We start from the raw sequence: 20,745 nt of genomic DNA, 5'->3' as shown, positions 1-20,745 counted from the left end.
GCAATGATTTTTAGGAACACATTCTTTGTGATAACTGGGGTAGTCCTTTACTGCACATTTTTATGCTATCATCTTAGAAAGAGCAATGATGTTTTAATATTCCTATTGCTCTTATTTTTGCCTGGATGTGAGTATGGTGAGCCAATTAAAGCACATCTGTCAACTCTCCCCCAGTATTACCAGATCACCTGCCTCATATCATGCAGATTGGTTTGGTACAAACTTATGCTGTTAACTGTACATCTTATACCTGTTGAAATTACTGTATTAGGAAGTGTATATGGAGTATCCCTACCTACTGCTGTTTTAGCTTTGATTTTCTTCCACTAGTTTCCCTTTCCTCCCCCTTTTTCCCCCATCATTTTGATTTTAGTTTAACCTTTTAGCATTAATTATCTCCGGCGCCATATGACCTTGGCTGTTACGGCACTGAGATCATATTCATAATCATTCCTTCTTTCTCCAGGTTCTGGAGTTACGCACCGGATCCAGGCCTGGGACTTCACACACTATCGCATTCCTGATATATCTGACGGTAAGAGTCCTGCAGTATAATGTCTGCATTATTATTGAAATTCTTGAAATTTAATTCTTTAGTGTCTCATTGTAACCATGAAATACATTTATTTAAGTGAACATTAGATAAGTTTCTCATTTCTTAGAGAAACTTGGTTTTATCCATGTACAGTATTAACACTGATTGTTTAATTGATATACAGTCAATTTGACCAAGGACAGCTGACAAAGCCATGAGAGGTTTGTTTCCAGTAGGGTCCTTATGCCAACAGCATCTGGTGTTATTAGGGCCAGGCAGTCACCCATCCAAGTTCTAACCAGACCCAACGTTGCTTAACTTCACTGATCAGCTTGACATTCGGGTAGTCGGTCTGTTCTTTGTTATGAACTTCATTGTCCAGTATTTGGTAGGGTAATGCTGGATAACTCCTTTCTGACATATGACCCGGGTATTTGAACCTGTGGCCACACTGGTGAGAAACAAATGCACCACCACTGTATCACCAACACCCAAGTCTGTAACGTCTATTTTCACCCTCAGGTAATGCGAATGTGGTGGTGGGAAAGTGTAAAATTCATAATGATGCAAGTGTAGATATTTCCTCTGATGGCACTATGCTGGCAGCCCTAGTCCCTCAGAGCCAAGCTATGACCTTGGTTGGTAAGTGTCAAGCAAGTTAGTTTTTTGTGGAAATTAGTTACTCTGCATAGGTACAGTTGCCCCAAAAAATATCTGAAAAATATTGTTCATGACAATATGACACATCGGACGTATGTTTTGGGGAAATGCTAGAGAACCAGGCAATGGTCCCAGACAACAGAGGTTGTATTGTTCATTTTGACATCCATCGGACCCCACTTTTCAGATACGTTTTTGAGCAACTGTACCTGTCTTCACATGACTCTACTGTATCTTGTAAAAAAAATTATTGTTAACCATTTATAATGACAATCAAATGAACCAACCAAGCCAAAATTATTCTGATGATGTTATAATGTTTGTTGGGCAGAGTTTGGCTAGTTTATTATCTTTCATTGGTTCTCACTTTGTTTACTAGACCATGGTTCTAATTATGCTTCTTTCAACTCTCTTTATTTTATCTATAATTTTTTACAATATTCTGTTAAGTTGATTCGTTGTCTAAAAGTAAAAGTCAATACTGTCTACTTTTTGTAGGGAAAGTTTACCCAACAGCAGTACATCCCTGAATGAAATATTTACATATCCTGAAACACTTTGTACAGAGTGAAGTAGCTTTATTTGTTTATACCAAAAGTTCCTGATCCGGTGAGTACCTGCAATACTTTTTATTTTAATTTACTGTACAGTGGTCCCTCGGTTAACAAACTCAATTCATTCCAGAAGGTCTTTCGTTAACCAAAAATTTCGTTAACCGAAACCATTGTTTCAATGGGATTTTGGGTAATTGGTTCCAACTCACCGAAAATTACATACAAACTAAAAATAAATGCTGTAAAGTACACTTACTTTGAGGTGTGTATGTAGAAGGCTCCTGGTTGATAATGATGATGATGATGGGAATTAGAATGGGGGTGGAGGAGAAAGAAGAAGAGAAGGCATTGGGGTGTGTATATGTTCTGGGTACCAAGCTCTATCTACAGGAGCGAACACAAATACCTGTAGAGTTTTCATAGGTTCTATTTACTGGACAAACAGAGATACACAAGCGAGGTGGCTCTCCTTACTCTGTCTGGGGGTCAACTAGCCTCTCAGGCGACATGTGGCAAGTGATACATTAGCAGCTTCCATATGTCGCCAGGCACATTACTTAAGCGTGTGGGACATGGTAAATACATTGCCACATGCTGCTAGCTAGGCTGAATAAATAATGTATATAATTGGAGCACATACATAATATACATACAGCATACATAATATACTTACAGGGTGGAAGAGAAGTCACCCCATGCTTCATGCCGCCATTTCACCCATAAAATTTTAGTACACTTGGTGTAATTCAAGATTATTTTCTTCAAATCAACACTGCACTGCATTATATATTGTCAATATGTAAAATAAACTTCAGAATGACCAATAATTGTTCTGTAAAAATGTAAAAATAGTTTATGTTCAAGAGTCTCTCAAGCAAGACGCTTCCTCCACTGAGCAGGGACAGACACTGACGCCATTTTGGGTGAGTCATGTGGCTGTTTGGCGTGCTAAAAACTAGTTCCCTGTGCTTCAATTATGTTAAAATTTAAATACAGGTTGTACCTCTCTAGTCCGGCAACCTCGGGACCTGACCGGTGCCGGACCATGGAAATTCACCCTTTTCCTGGATAGATAGTGACTTGTGCTTATGCCTGGAAGCACTAGCACCACTTTCTCTGCATCATGGTCTCTTTGAAGACATATTGAAGGGTTAAATGTCGTATAGTAGCTTCTCAAATTTCGTGAGTTTTTAATTCTTAACGTATTTTATTGGAACACACGAAAAAATAAATAAATAAAAATTTTGACGACGGAAACTTGAATTTCGACGGGTTTGAACGGCCCGCCAACGTGCAGACGACTTGCATAATCGTGTAAACAGGGTCATTTCTCTTATGTACAAAAGATTCATTATTGTTTATTACTGAATGTCTTTTTTATTGAATTAATGTTTATGTGTGCAAAATTAGCAATACAATTCATTAATAATACGTAGAATATTAAAACACGCGCGGAAATGACACAGCATTGTTTTCGTTGATTACAAAACCAGTGACTAACTGGGTCTACATATAAAACTGAAGAAAATAAGACCTTGGTTGTAGTTATAGTAAAATTAATATGGTTGTTTTAAGTAATGTTATTTAATGTTAATAAATGGAACAACAGAAGTAGCTAACGATAATGGTAAAGAAAAAGAGAGATCGCATATGTAAGTGCGCATGCGCACACGTGAAAACATATCGTCATTACTTTACATAAGAATATGAAAGCAACACTTATTTACTGTTCATATATATTTTAATTAATGTTTCTGAATTTGTTTTTATTGAATTAATGTTTATGTGTGCAAAATTAGCAATACAATTCATTAATAATACGTAGAATATTAAAACACGCGCGGAAATGACACAGCATTGTTTTCGTTGATTACAAAACCAGTGACTAACTGGTTCTACATATAAAACTGAAGAAAATAAGACCTTGGTTGTAGTTATAGTAAAATTAATATGGTTGTTTTAAGTAATGTTATTTAATGTTAATAAATGGAACAACAGAAGTAGCTAACGATAATGGTAAAGAAAAAGAGAGATCGCATATGTAAATGCGCATGCGCACACGTGAAAACATATCGTCATTACTTTACATAAGAATATGAAAGCAACACTTATTTACTGTTCATATATATTTTAATTAATGTTTCTGAATTTGTTTTTATTGAATTAATGTACGTGTGTGCAAAATTAACAATACAATTTATTAATAATACATGGAATATTAGAGGAGACGAGACCGCTGCCGGCATTGTTTATGTTAAAGCTTACGAAACCAGTGACTGATTGGTTCTACATATAAAACTGAAGAAAATAAGACCCTGAGTTTAGCTGTAGTAAAATTAATGTCAAAAATGAATATGGTTGCTTGAAGTACCTGTAATGTTATTTAATGTTAATAAATGGAACAATATAAGTAGCTAACCATTAATGGTAAAAAAAAAAAGTGAGACTGCTCGTATGTAAGTGCGCACAGTGAAAATATATCGTCATTACATAAGAATATGAAAGCAACACTTATTTACTGCTCATATATATTGAAGGGTTAAATGTTGTACTCTGTATAGACAAGCAGAGAGAGAGAGACAGAGAGCAGCTGAACTGCCGGATGTAAACAAACCTTAATTTCCCGCGGCTTTTTTTTTTTTTTTAAGGGGATTAGCCCACCCGGGCATAGGTCACTGACCCAGATTGGGGCCTGAGGGGCAAAAATTTAATACTCCTGTAATAATAATAATAATTCAGATAAGTAAAAAAACAAAAAAACAAACAAACGTATCTACCTATTGGACAAACTAAAATCGTTGCGGACCACAGGAGTTTCCGGACCACAGAATGCCGGATTAGAGAGGTACAACCTGTAATTGTTAAAATGACAAAAAACTTTAATATAAGACTTGGAAAGTTATTGAATATTACAACCTTCTTGATATTTACTCAAATAGTAACGAATTTAAGCCCTAAAATCAGTTACTGTATTGGCGGACTAATACTACAGCTGGTGAGCAGGCAAAAGGAGGTGAAAACATGTTGGGAAAAATTCGTAAGGAATTCGTTAACCGAAAGTTTTTTGTTAACCGAAGTGAAGAATCTTATGGAAGGTAATTTGTGAACCGAGGGATCACTGTATTGTTATTGGTCCTCTTCAGAAAAGGGGGGGGGGGGAGACTGGCCATGCTGCATTTGCCAGTTTGTTTATTACCCTGTATTTAATCCTTATTACATTCTCATATGGTGTACATTTCTTCAGAAATAATATTCCTTTATGATCAGCCTCTTATGGCATATGATTCATCATAGATAATAATTATAAAGTCTTCAATAACAAAAAGTGTAATACAGTTTATCATTTGTATTTTGACTTGAGAATAAAAGGATACTGTACAGTGTAACAAAGGTGACGTCTTAATTTATCTTGTTTATCTTGTCTCCCTCCTCCCTCCATAACCTAACAAAAAGTTCATTGAGAGAATCCATTTATGTGTTATGATGAGGAATAAAATACACAATGATTTAGTTTATTTATATATACAGGTGCTCCTCGACTTACGACGGGATTAGGGACCCAAATCCAGGTCGTAAGTCCGACCTGTCATAAGTCCGAATGGTCGTAAGTCCGACATAGATAAAAAAATAAATAAATAAAAAAAAAAATTCAAAAATTCAAAAAAAAAAATAAATAAATAAAAAATCTACAATGAAATATAGTACAGTAAAAGTAATAAATAATGAGGAATGGATACAGTGTGACTGAGCATTTACCTTTAATGTAGTCAGCTGAATGCATACGGGGCCCCCATAATTTTCTAATTATACATAGAGCCTACATTAACTGGAACGTTTCCGTATAGAAAATGCACACGTCATTTGAAAAAAAAATTAACAAATATTTGGTCACGACTGCGGCGGTCGTATGTCCCGACGGTTGTAAGGTCAGAGCAGGTCGTAAGTACCGATGGATGTAAGTTGAGGCATTCCTTGCAAGGAACCTTATAAATGCAGCCCCTAACAACACGGGTGGCTGCATTTATATGGTTCCTTGCAAGGAATGTAATATGTTTTACTTAGGCCAGACAGGTAAAGATCTTGTAACTAGACTTAAACAACATAAATATAGTGTTAGGACAGGCCAGGAATCCAATGCTCTGTTTGTTCATTTGAGGGATAATAAGCATTGCATTGACTGGGATAATGCTTCCTCAATATTACCTTACAATTCAATTGACAGTAGGAACATTATAGAATTTAGTCTCATTAAGCATGCCGAATCCGTCAACATGAATTTGAGTAATGGTATGTACAAACTGGATAATTTCATAATTAAAAAGATTTGTAACCAGGTGAGAAGGTAGGGTCAGCTTACCCTCTGACCTGACCACCGACTGCTGCGGTGCTTTTTTGAAGATTAGTAGAGTCATTACCTAATACCTGACCAATGTGGACTTGATCTCACCCTCTTCTGTATATATATATATATACAGTCGGCCCTTAACATACGCAAGTTTAGCATACACGGATTTGCAAATACGCTGTATGCGGATTTCCCCGCCAGAGGAATATTCTGTACATTGAAGTAATTGAAGTACAGGTAGTTCTGCTATAACGCGATAATTGTGTTCTTGTAAAATATCGTGTTATAGAAAATCGCGTAATAGAAATAACAGGGCTTATGGAGAAAATAGGGTTAGGTGCAGATTACTCGAAATCGAAAAAATTTAGTAGTTAGCGTAACACAAAGGATAGCACAGTGTAAATAAATGTTACATTCATATCTAATAATGAAATCATACAGTAAATGTAACACTTTACTTGATGGGGGAGAAGGGTGATTTTGAGGTTGATAACATCGAGCTTCTCTTCAAGTGTTATATCCTTTCTTTTACGATCATCACCGGGAATTCTATCACCAGAACGTTTCTTGGAGATATTCTTCTTTACTATATTCACATTATTTAAATTTTTTTTTTCTAATTTATTGTTTTTTTATTACAAATATTAATGATATTCTTTATTTCAGGGGTTTAGATGCATATTTATGCACTTTTTTACAATTTTTACAATTTTATATTATATTTTTCAGTGTTAAGTGGTTGTATTTGGGGGCCTGGAACGGATTAATCCTATAACGAATGAATGCTATAACGAACAAGGTTCTAGAACCAATTAGATTCGTTATAGCATACCCCACTGTACCACAAAATTGGAGAAATAGTAAGCAAAAATCGCGTTATAGCAAACAAGCGTTCGCGTTATACAAATATCGTTCCTAATTCATAAATCGCGTTAGAGCAAATTCGCGTTATCAAAACACGCGTTATAGCAGAACTCACTGTACATTCAAATCGTGCGCGGCACCGAACACGGGACACTGCACGCTCCCGCAACCTCACACACACACGCATAGCTCTCCCTCACTCAGTCAGTCTCGCTGTAACCACGCTTGTGTTGACATCAGCATTGTAGTTGCGAAAATATTACATTTCCGTGAATGTATTATATCAAGCACAGTATGAATAGAATATCACTATTATAACAGTATTTTAACCAAAACTATTAAAAAAACGAGTAACATATCTTGATCATCGGAAGGTTGGGTAAAGTCTTTTGTTCTCATGTAGTTTATCCTAATTTACATTGAAATACAGTGAATCCTCACTTTACGTGGTTAATTCAACCCACAGCGGCCCGCGTAAAGTGAGAAACGCGTAAAGTGAACAACATAACATATGGGATTAATTGAAATAGAGACCGGGCCGACCCCCAAACTCCACATTTTCAGACACAATACCTACGTTGTAGTAAAAATAACTTCTTAATTGTATGATGGTATGCACACACATTTAATAATTAAGTGAAATATCAATAATATTAGGTTTTTTAACACTTACATTAGTAGAAAAGATGGCTGGGCACACGGGGATGGGGGGTTGGTTCTGAGGCAGAGGGCAGATTATTGGCCCTCACCTGTATCACTTGTATCAATTGTATCACTATTCACCACAGAGGCTTGCAGGGTCTCTTTGTCAAACCCCTCATACTCCATACAAGTCCATATCCTCACTATTATTATCACTATCACTGACTTGGGCCGGCTGTGGCGGGTGAAGAACTCGGTAATGTTTTGATGACTGGGCGACCTTGTGCGCACCCTGCTCGCGCCTCTTTCCGCGTAAAAGGGTACACACACCACGGAAAGTGAGCATTCTGGTTTCGGCAGGGTACCATGTAAACGTGGAAACGCTTAAAATGGGACCGCGTAAAATGGGACCGCGTAAAGCGGGGGTTGACTGTACATTACATTTCAGCAAAACTACTATTTATTTCTGAGAATATGGAAATGTAATATTTTTGCTGAAATGACGTACGTATTGCAGTGGAAAGTGATGAAAGCAATTACTTTCGCTTTCTTTCGTTCAAAAGATGTTACTGTAATCGCTTTTCAAATGGTTTTCAGTTAAAAACTGTTGTATTACAATAATATTCTATCCTAATTCACTTGTGATGCAACAGTTTTTTAACTGAAAACCATTCAAAAAGCAATTGGGGTTACATCTTTTGAACGAAAGAAAGCGTAAGTCATTGTTTTCGTCACGATTTTATCCCACTTTCCACTGCAATACGTACGTCTTTTCAGCAAAAATATTACATTTCCATGAATATAGTATATCAAGCACAGTATGAATAGAGTATCATTGTACAGTCGACCCTCGTTAATTTGGACCCCTTTAATCAGGATTTCGGATAATTCGGACAAAATCTGAACAAACTTCTTTTTTTTTTTAGATTTGTAGGAATATTACCTACGCGGACCTTGAGCTAAAATGCTGGTCCACCCACTGCTGGGATAAAACCTCAGCGCCTTTTTGGTCAAATGTAACATCTCCACCACTAGTGTGGGGGGGGATGCAACTTTTAGCTTCAGACATGAAAAATATTTACCAGTTACTGCCAGTAAACAATGGAAACGTAAATTTGTACCAGTTAGTAATGAAAAGTTGTGCAGTTCCTTCAGCAAATGAAGCTCACCAACTTACAATAGGCTAAATTACCTTACAACGTGTTTTCAGTAGTCTATGTTGAAGTTCTTAGCACAGGCTAACTTATCATATCATATACGGTATCACAGTTCTCATTGATCTACAAAAAATACCGGTAATAAAAACCTTTTTGATATTTCACACTTAATATAATACCTGGTAATCTACTTCTACCTCCTATTGTTTACAACGACGCATGACGCACCACCAGCTGTTGAGTATCAGCTACACGGTACACATGTTTTTCGAATCGTTTTCAGTTAAAAAACTGTTACATCACATGTATATTTTACCTTAACTGTGCCTGAATGAATATATTCTCGGAAATATATAGTAGTTTTGCTGAAACGTGATGTATTTTAATGTAAAATAGGATAAAATATATGACGAAAACAAAAGACTTTACTCGTTTTTTTAATAGTTTTTGGTTAAAATACTGTTATATTACAATGGTATTCTATTCATACTGTGCTTGATATAATGCATTCACGGAAATGTAATATTTTGCTGAAATTACGTACGTATTACAGTGGAAAATGGGATAAAATCGTGACGAAAACAATGACTTTGAAATATAATGCAATAGTAACCCCTAAATCGGTTAATTCGGACAATCGGCTAAAACAGACACCCTTCCCCCCCTATTAGTCCGAATTAAAGAGGGTCGACTGTAATATAACGGTATTTTAACTGAAAACTATTGAAAAAACGAGTAACATCTCTTGAACATCGGAAGGTTAGGTAAAGTCTTTTGTTTTCGTCATGTATTTTATCCTATTTTACATTGAAATACATCATGTTTCAGCAAAACTACTATTTATTTCCAAGAATATATTCATTCAGGCGCAGTTTAGGTAAAATATAAATGTGATGTAACATTTTTTTAACTGAAAACGATTCGAAAAACATGTACCCTCTAGCCCTGTTCAATTAGAAGACTGGGAGGAGCTGTTTGGTGCTGAAGGCGATGACAGGGAAAATGATTTTGATGGATTTTAATGAAAATATTCAGAAATATGGTATCGTAGTATTTATTCAAGTGAATTAGGATAGAATCTTATTGTAATACAACAGTAGTGACGATGTGGAGGAGGCCGAGGGATAGAGCGGGGAGGAGTGGTGACTGGCGGGAGTAGGGACGAGTGGAGATGCCAGCCAGTACCATTACGGGTGTACAGTATTACAGTAAAAGTCCAAAAATCCGGCCCACCCGAGAATCCGGACTTTACGAAAACTAATTTTTTTTTTTTTTTTTAAGCGGGCTTATGTGTGTATGTGCGCATGTGTGAGCGCCACAGCTGCACAGCGACAACAAGTGACCACGTGGTCGCCACTTTGAAACGAGCAATCAAACTGTGACAACATACCGTATATACTCGTCTATAACCCCCCTCCTTTATAGGTCGACCCTGATTTTTTGACCAAGAAATCGTTAATTCATGATATTCCTCGTTTATAGTTCGACCCATGTTTTTGAGGGTAATGGAACAACAAAACCTTCTGTAAAAACACTACGTCCTATAAACTGAGGCTCGCCCTGCCTGAAACACGAGTGCTGAAGGCAAATTGTTTACCATTTATTATTACGACACTTTACACTGAAACGCGGGTAGTTTCAACAAAAATATTGTACATTTCCATTCAAATATTTATTCAAGTCAATTAGGAGGGAATATTATTGCAATACAGTTTTTTGACTAAACCATTCGAAAAGCGATTACGGTAACATCTTTTGAACGAAAGAAAGCGAAAGTCATTGTTTTCGTCACGATTTGATCCCACTTTCCACTGTAATACGTACGTCATTTCAGCAAAAATATTACATTTCCGTGAATGCATTATATCAAGCACAGTATGAATAGAATACCATTGTAATATAACAATATTTTGAGTCTTACTCTTTCCATTTACAGAGTACTGTACAAGCCCATAATAATGGCTCCTAAAGTAGATAAACTTCGTTGTGTGAAGAGAAAGAAGAACACGTTGAAATTGAGTGACAAACTTGAAATAATTGAGAAACTAGAACGTGATGTGAGCATTACTATTCTAATGGAAACATACGACATTGGAAAGTCTACAATTTATGATATAAAAAAGGCAAAGAATAAAATTCTAGAATTCACAGCTTTTTCATTAAAACTACTCGTTTTGATAAATGAAGCATGCTATATTTGCTAATGAATAAACTATCAAAATGTACCTGTTCATCTCTTCTTTATTCCTCCTTAAATTTGAATTTTAAAAGTACTGCCTGAGAATCCGGAAAATCCGAAAATCCGGACCGACCCAATCCCCAAGCAGTCCGGATTTTTGGACTTCTACTGTAATTGTTTTTATAGCTCTTTTTGCATTTTAATATCAAATACTGTACATTACCTTTCAACAAAATTACTATTTATATCTGAGAATATGGAAATGTAATATTTTTGCTGATATGACGTACGTATTACAGTGGAAAGTGGGATAACATTGTGACGAAACCAATGACTTTCGCTTTCTTTCGTTCAAAAGATGTGTGTGTAGCTCGAATTTTAAAGACCAAATTATTTGGCAAAAAATTGGGGGTCGACCTCTAAACGGGTAATAGTTTCGTTAGGTCGAAAAATATTTACCAGTAACTACCAGTAAACAATGGAAACGACGCACCAACGCACCACCAGCTGTGAGTGTCGGTACAGTTGCCAGGGCAGATCTCTTGCATCATCATAGCAAGCCCAAAGTAGCCAAATGCATGGTATGGTAACACAGGACAATGTAAAACATAAAGTATTAATTTTTTAAAGTTTATTTATAGATACTGTACATAAATTTTTGTTCATTACATTTGAAACATCAATCTTTGTTAATTAAATTTGAAACAAAAGAAAACTACGATACCGTATTTCTAAATACCGGGTATTTTCATTAAAATATTACATCACAAGTATATTTTACCTTAACTGTGACTGAATGAATATATTCTCAGAAATAAATGTGGAAATGTAATACTTTTTCTGAAATGACGTACGTATTACAGTGGAAAGTGGGATAAAATCATGACGAAAACAATGACTTTCGGTTTCTTTCGTTGTTCAAAAGATTTACCGTGGAACAAACCTGTACTGTACATGGACTAAATGATTTCGATACTTAAATTGTTATGTCTATTGCAAATACAGATTGTTTATACAGATATTCAAATAAATCACTATATTACAAGAATCCCAGCAATGTAAGTTATATTCACCCAGGTCGTTTGGGTGGCAAATTATGAGAAGAGCTTAGTTACTCTTAAGGAATGATAAATAAACACGTAGGCCTTCAGTGCCAACTGTCACATCTTATCTCAAACAAATAAACAAACACCACACTCTGTCACCTCACCTCCCCCCCATGCTCGCTGCCTACAAAAGATTGGTGATAACTTTATTCTTTAAGGTGTTTATTTTATATAATATCTGTGACTAAAGTTAGGAGATTATAATTTGCATTGCTGGAATCCTTGCAAGACAGCCAATAATTTGAATATAAATGTCATATATTTTCCTCAAGATATAAAAATGTAGTACATTAGTGTACAATACTGTGTAGTACATTTTATAATACAGTATAAAGTTTTCAACTGTATTTTTGGGTAGATTTACATAAATTTCTTCATTTATTTTCATCCATTTACATGCACACACCATACTATAAGAAATAAATGACCTTAGTGCAAAGCTGGAGTGTACATGTACTAATTTCATTATGGTACTAAAATTGTTATGTCTAGTGCAAATTAGAGCATGTTGCTATTCAAATTAATCAGTGTCTTACAAGAATCCCAGCAATGTTAATTATATTCTCCCAGGTCATTTCACTGGCAATTTAAATTGGGAGAAGCGTAGTAGGACTGTTAAATAAACACACAGAGACCTTCAGCTCAAACTGTCAAACATATCACCTCAACCCACCCCTCGCTGGCTGGCTGGCTCCGTCCCTCCCTCCCCCATCTGCTCAGCCGGGGGTTAATTTAGGCTTACAGTTTTTATCTTATATAATATCTCAGAATAAAGTTAGGAGATTATAATTTGCATTGCTAGAACCCTTGCAAGACAGCCAATAATTTAAATATAAACATCATATATTTTGCTCAAGAGATAAAAATTGCTGTACATTAGTGTACAGTACTGGTTTTCAGTTAAAAAACTCTTGTATTACAATAATATTCCCTCCTCATTGACTTGAATAAATACTTGAATGGAAATACTGTATATAGTAATTTTGTTGAAACTACCCGTGTTTCAGTGTAAAGTGTCGTAATAATAAATGGTAAACAATTTGCCTTCGGCACTCGGTGTTTCAGGCACGGCGAGCCTCAGTTTATAGGACGTAGAGCGTGTTTACTGAAGGTTTTGTTGTTCCAATACCCTCAAAAACTTGGGTCGACCTATAAACGAGGAATATCATAAATTAACGATTTTTTGGTAAAAAAATCAAGGTCGACCAACATTCCTGATGTCAACACAAGCGTGGTTACAGCGAGACTGACTGAGTGAGGGAGTGCGGGGGTGGCGTGACGCGTGTGTGGGGTGGCGGGCGGTGTGCGGTGCCGCGCGCATTTTGAATGTATTTCAATTACTTCAATGTACAGAATATTCCTCCAGCAGGGCAATCCGCCTATTTGCGAATCCATGTATGCTAAACCCACATATGTGAAGGGCTGACTGTGTATACAGTATTACCCCGCTTAACGCGGTTTCGCTTAGCGCGTTTTACCGTATACGCGGTTCCTCGCCAGAGCCTAACTTTCACTTAACACGGGTTTTTTCCACGTATACGCGGTGAGTGTCCGGCTGGAGAGCTATTTTTATATTCCCCCCACCCGCCACCCTGCCTGTTTTAGCTCATAAAATTCATACAAATTACCCGGCCAGAATATAATTTACATTGCTGGAATTCTTACAATATGATGATCATTTTGAATATAAACATCATAGATTTTGCATTAGACATACAAATTTTAGATATAATGTTTACTCTGAGTAAATATGTTATCTTTTGTGCAAAATATATGACATTTATATTCAAAATATTCCTGGTCTTACACGGAATCCAGCAATGTCAATTGTATTATCCTAACTTTAGTTTGAGGTATTATTTATTAAAATTTAGTGGTTTTCCCCCCAAAATTTCTCAGAGAGGGAAGAGCCAGCAGTGTAGTATGAGAAGAGAGGGAGGGAGTTGAGTCCATTATTTGAATGGACATTTACTTGGCGACTGTATTTCTCTATTTCTCTTAAGTACTAATTGTGTGCATGTACCATCATAAAATTAAGATGTTATTTTTACTAGAACATAGGTATTGTGTCGGAAAAAGTGAAGTTTGGGGGTCGGGCCACTTTCTATTGGAATTAATCCCATATGTTCTGTTGTTCACTTAGCAGGGTTTTCACTTAACACAGTACCCTGTGGGTTTTATTGACCACGTTAAGTGGGGTACTACTGTGTGTGTGTGTGTGTGTGTGTATATATATATATATATATATATATATATATATATATATATATATATATATATATATATATATATATATATATATATATATATATATATATATATATATATATATATATATATATATATATATATATATATATATATATATATATATATATATATATATCATGTATCCACAATGAAAACGTGGATAAGATAAATCTTGATAAAATCACACGGGAAGATGGAAACAACGGAGTACCTTAGCTTTCGTCTTTATTCAAGACATCTTCAGAGGCAACTGGATTACATGGACAGAGAGAGGCTTAAATATACAGGGTGACCTAAAAACATGAGGTCAGGTCAAAATGATGACATCCACTAATCCACACACCAACACACACGTAGAGGAGCTTAAGAGAAGGGAGGTGACGTGACTAGACAAGTCAGGTCAGAAAAAAGGGGGCCCACAAAATAACTATCATACATCTAGATCAAAGGTTTTCAAAGCATTTTTAACCTTGGGCCACTGACAAATAAATTTATGTAACATATTATCAGTTTTGAACTGACCATCACTAAGGTTTATTGATTTTAATTCCTTAATCAAACTAGCTTCAACAAGAAGTCTTTCTGTGACACAAGATGATTTGAATACTTCTAAGCTTTTTTCCCAAGCAATGGGGTGATTATTATTCCTAACATGAACAAACAAGGCACTGCTTTCAGATGCAGTTCTGATATTATACTTATGTTGTTTGATTCTGAGCTGCAGTGTTTTTCCTGTCTGACCTACATAATTACAATTACATTTGCTACATGGAATACAATAAACACTTCCATTTACATTCAAACATGGGCTATTCCTTATTAACATATTGGTAATGGTGGAGTCATACTTGAAAACAACATTAATATTTAGAAGCTTGAGGGACCGAACTAACGGGACAAATTCATTACGATAGGGCAGAGTCAAAATATTCTTAAGTGTAGGAATTGTCTGGTTTGAGAGGAATGAAAGGATTTTTTAGCCCTTTTAAAACAACGATCAACAAACACAGAAGGGTACCCAAGTTTCTGTGCAATAGAACGAATGTGTTTCAATTCATCGTCAATAAATTCAGAGTCACAAATACGCAGACATCTTAAGAACATAGCAGAAAAAACTGACATTTTGGTAGACTCAAGGTGATTCGATAAAAAGTGAATGAAACTGTCTACCTGTGTGGGCTTTCTATATACCTTAAATTTATAGTTTTGGCCATTTCTCATGATAAGCATATCAAGAAATGGAAGGGATTCATTTATTTCTCTTTCAATTTTGAATGTGATACTAGGGACAATATTATTAAGCTTGTCTAAAAATTTCAATGGGTCACTGTTTTTAGGCCAAAGACAAAGAACATCATCTACATATCTATACCAAGGAGGAATAAAGTCCACTATATTGGGTAGTAATCTAGACTCAAAAAACTCCATATATCTTTAAGCCTCTCTCTGTCCATGTAATCCAGTTGCCTCTGAAGATGTCTTGAATAAAGACGAAAGCTAAGGTACTCCGTTGTTTCCATTTTCCCGTGTGATTTTATCAAGATTTATCCTATCCACGTTTTCATTGTGGTTTTACATGAAATATATATATATATATATATATATATATATATATATATATATATATATATATATATATATATATATATATATATATATATATATATATATATATATATATATATACATACATATACATATACACACCTAGACCCCGACTTACGACGGGGTTAGGGACCCAAATCCAGGTCGTAAGTCCGACATAGATAAAAAAAAAAATTAATAGAAAATCTACAATGAAATACAGTACAGTAAAAGTAATGAATAATGATGAATGGATACAGTACAGTGAAAGTAATAAATAATAAGGAATGGATACAGTGTGACTGAGCACTTAACCTTTAATGTAGTCAGCTGAATGCACATGGGGCCCCCATAATTTTCTAATTATACATGGAGACTACATTAACTGGAAACTTTTTGGTATAGAAAATGCGTGTGTCATTTTGAAAGAAAAAAAAAATTCTGCGGCGGTCGTAAGTCCCGACGGTCGTAAGTCGGGGTCTAGGTGTGTGTGTGTATATATATATATATATATATATATATATATATATATATATATATATATATATATATATATATATATATATATATATATATATATATATATATATACACATACACATACAGTCGGCCCTTCACATACGCGGGTTTAGCATTCATGGATTCGCAAATACGCGGATTGCCCCGCCAGAGGAATATTCTGTACATTGAAGTAATTGAAGTACATTCAAATCACGCGCCATTCAACTCGCGCGCAGCACCGAACACGGGACACCGCCTGCTCCCGCAACCTCACACACACAGGCATAGCTCTCCCTCTCTCAGTCAGTCTCGCTGTAACCACACTTGTGTTGACATCAGCATTGTAGTTGCAAAAATATTACATTTCCGTGAATGTATTATATCAAGCACAGTATGCATAGAATATCACTAATATAACAGTATTTTAACCGAAAACTACTAAAAAAACGAGTAACATCTCTTGAACATCGGAAGGTTAGGTAAAGTCTCTTGTTTTCGTCATGTATTTTATCCTAATTTACATTGAAATACATCACGTTTCAGCAAAAGTACTATTTATTTCTGAGAATATGGAAATGTAATATTTTGCTGAAATGACGTATGTATTACAGTGGAAAGTGACGAAAGCAATGACTCGCTTTCTTTCGCTCAAAAGATGTTACCGTAATCGCTTTTCGAATGGTTTTCAGTTTAAAAACTGTTGTATTACAATAATATTCTATCCTAATTCACTTGTGATGCAACAGTTTTTTAACTGAAAACCATTCGAAAAGCGATTACGGTAACATCTTTTGAACGAAAGAAAGCGAAAGTCATTGTTTTCGTCACGATTTTGTCCAACATTCCACTGTAATACTTATGTCATTTCAGCAAAAATACAGTGGCCCCTCGGTTAACGAACTCAATCCGTTCCAGAAGGTCGTTCGTTAACCGAAACCATTGTTTCAATGGGTTTTTGGGTAATTGGTTCCAGCTCACCGAAAATTTCCTAACTTCAACAAAAATGGCGGAAAAATTTACTTAATTTGAGGTGTGTATGTAGAAGGCTCCTGGATAATGGTGCTGATGTGCATTTGAAGTGGGAGGTGCAGGAGGAGAAGGGAGAAGAGAAGGAAGTGGAGGTGGAGGAGAAGCATTTTACTGCTTCTTGGAAGGTGAGTCACCTTCCATGAAAATGTCAGGAACCTCTGGACTGACAGATTCTCCACCATGAACATTCTCTCTCCTTCTTGAAGTGGAAGGTTGAGGGATAGCATCTTGTTCCCTCTGCCTTTTACTGAAGAAAGTGTCAATTGTGGTCTGTGGGGCATCTGTCCTCCTCACCATTAACTTATGTTTAAAGAAGGAGACCACTGAGTCCTCAACATGACATAAAGTTAGTTCAGTTTTTTCCACTTCTGGGTGCTTTGAAGCCAGTTCCCTGAACTTCTCCCAGTGGTAAATCACATCTTTCAACTGTTTAGCTGACATATGGTCATCACTTTCAATTTCCTCCTCACTACTGTCAGCCTCTACCCGTAACATCTCATCCAGTTCCTTCAAGTCATCAGGAGTAAGTTCCTCCTCATGAGACATCACAAGCTCTTCCACATCCTTCTCCTCCACTTCAAGGCCCAATGACTGACCAATGGACACAATCTCCTGGTCCAACTCTGTGTCCTCAAATCCTTCAAAATCATGGACTACTGATGGCCACAGTGCTTTCCATGAAGAATTGAGGGTTCTATTGGATACTTCTTGCCATGATGACACAATCAATTTTACAGCCTCCAGGACGTTGAATTGTGTCTTCCAGAACTGTTTCAGTGTTAGTTCAGGATCAATGGAAGTTGCCTGATGACACCTCCTAAACATTTTCTTCATGTACAACTTCTTGAAGTTGCTGATTTCATTCTGGTCCATTGGCTGTATGAGTGATGTAGTGTTTGGAGGCAAAAACAACACTTTCACAAAGTCAAATTGATACTCCAAATTTCTGGCAAGGTCAGGGTCATGACCAGGAGCATTATCCATGAGGAGAAGAGCCTTTAAAGGAAGTTTATTGGTGGTTACGTAGCTCTTGACAGAGGGGCAAAACACATCAACAGCCCATTCATTAAAGAACTGTCTTGTCACCCATGCCTTACGGTTGGACTTCCAATAAACTCCAAGCATTGTTCTTACCACTTTCTGTTGCTTGAACACCCTGGAGTTTTCAGAGTGGTAGACAAGCATAGGCTTCAGTCGGAAATCCCCTGAAGCATTGGCACCAAGCAGTAGAGTGAGACGGTCTTTCATGGGTTTATGCCCAGGTAAAGAGGCTTCATCTTTGGTGATGAATGTTCTTTTGGGCATCTTTTTCCAGAACAGCCCAGTTTTGTCCACATTGAACACTTGCTGTGGAAGATAATTTTCTTCTTCCATCAGTTTTTTAAATTCAACTAAAAACTTTGCTGCCCCTTCTTTATCAGCACTAGCAGCTTCACCATGCCTAACAACACTTAAAATGTCACTTCTTTTCTTAAATTTTTCGAACCAGCCTTTGCTAGCCCGAAAATCTTCAAATTCTGTTCCTGAAGAACCAGGTTGATCTGTCTTTAAATGTTCATAAATCTCCCTGGCTCTTTCACAAATGAAATCACCAGAAACTGAATCACCTTTCATCTGTTTTTCCCTAATCCAGATGATAAGTAACCTCTCAGTTTCTACGATTAGGGATCTACTTTTAAACACTCTTGTAGATTTGTCTCTCATGTTCACTTCCTTAAATTTGTCTTTTTGTGCAAGAATTGTCGACACAGTTGATGCCGACATGCCATATTCTTTGCATAGCGCATTTGATTTAATACCTTGTTCGTGTTTTTTTATTATTTCCTGCTTTATTTGGATTGAAATCGCTTTTCTTGATCTCTTAGGCCCCATGCTGGATTCAAACAATGGCAACACGTATTTTTCAAAGTTAAACTAGCTGTAAATAAAGAATATTTTCTTTAAAATAACACTGCACTGCACTATATATTGTCAATATGTAAAATAATTTTCAAAATGACCAATAATTTGCTTGGAAACACAGAAAAAAAGCGTTTAGTTGAAGAGAGTCTCAAGCAAGATGTTACCTCCAGTGAAAACAGAGAGAGACTGACGCCTGTTTGCTGTGTTAAGAGGCTGGATGCCGCGCATTAAACTAGTCACTTTACCTTCAATTTTGTTCAATAATTGTTAAAATGACTAAAAAATTTAATATTAAACTTTTAAAATTATTGAATAGTATAAACTTCTTGATATTTACAAAAATAGTAAGGAATTTAAGCCCTAGAACCGATTAATGTATTGGCGGACTGATACTAAAGCTGGTTGCCCGGTCAGTGCAAGCGAAAACATGTTGAGGTCGGTTCGTAAGAAGTTCGTTAAGCGAAAAAATTTTCGTTAACTGAATTGAACATCCTTATGGAAGGCAGTTCGTTAATCGAAATTACGTTAACCGAGGTGTTCGTTAAACGAGGGGTCACTGTATTTCATTTCTGTGAATGTAGTATATCAAGCACAGTATGATTATAATATCATTGTAATATAATAGTATTTTAACCGAAAACTATTAAAGAAACGAGTAACATCTCTTGAACATTGGAAGGCTAGGTGAAGTCTTTTGTTTTCGTCATGTATTTTATCCTATTTTACATTGAAATACATCACGTTTCAGCAAAATTACTATTTATTTCCAAGAATATATTCTTTCAGGCGCAGTTTAGGTAAAATATATGTGTGATGTAACATTTTTTTAATTGAAAACGATTCGAAAAACACGTACCCTCTAGCCCTGTTCAAGGAGAGGACTGGGAGAAGTTGTTTGGTGCTGCCGATGGCAAGGAAAATGATTTGGATGGATTTTAATGAAAATATTCAGAAATATGGTATCGTAGTATTTATTCAAGTCAATTAGGATAGAATATTATTGTAATACAACAGTAGTGACGATGTGGAGGAGGCGGAGGGATACAGCGGGGAGGAGTGGTGACTGGCGGGAGTAAGGACGAGTGGAGATGCCAGCCAGTACATTACGGGTGTATTAATTGTTTTTATAGCTATTTTTGCATTTTAATGTTAAATACTGTACATTACATTTCAACAAAACTACCATTTATTTCTGAGAACATGGAAATGTAATATTTTTGCTGAAATGATGTACGTATTACAGTGGAAAGTGACGAAAGCAATGACTTTCGCTTTCTTTCGTTCAAAAGATGTTACCGTAATCGCTTTTCGAATGGTTTTCAGTTGTGGGATTATAAGGCTAATGATAGGATAGAATATTATTGTAATACAGTATGAGTACAACAGTTTTTTAACTGAAAACCATTCGAAAAGCGATTACGGTAAAATATTTTGAAC

At 36.0% G+C, this 20,745-nt stretch overlaps 1 protein-coding gene across 1 annotated transcript in view; it reads left to right on the top strand.

The window, feature by feature from the left end:
- The window catches only part of LOC121875174, a gene marked incomplete in the record, with an annotated part of 178,084 nt that overhangs the window by 128,212 nt on the left and 29,127 nt on the right, over positions 1 to 20,745 (top strand). Inside the window, 2 exon segments of the mRNA XM_042379611.1 lie at positions 467 to 535; positions 1,058 to 1,177. Coding sequence (XP_042235545.1) covers positions 467 to 535; positions 1,058 to 1,177 — 189 coding nt within the window.

The sequence above is a fragment of the Homarus americanus genome, unplaced genomic scaffold, assembly GCF_018991925.1.
Source record: "Homarus americanus isolate GMGI-L3 unplaced genomic scaffold, GMGI_Hamer_2.0 scaffold36970, whole genome shotgun sequence".
Taxonomy (NCBI): domain Eukaryota; kingdom Metazoa; phylum Arthropoda; class Malacostraca; order Decapoda; family Nephropidae; genus Homarus; species Homarus americanus.
This window is presented reverse-complemented; position numbering and strand designations above follow the sequence as displayed.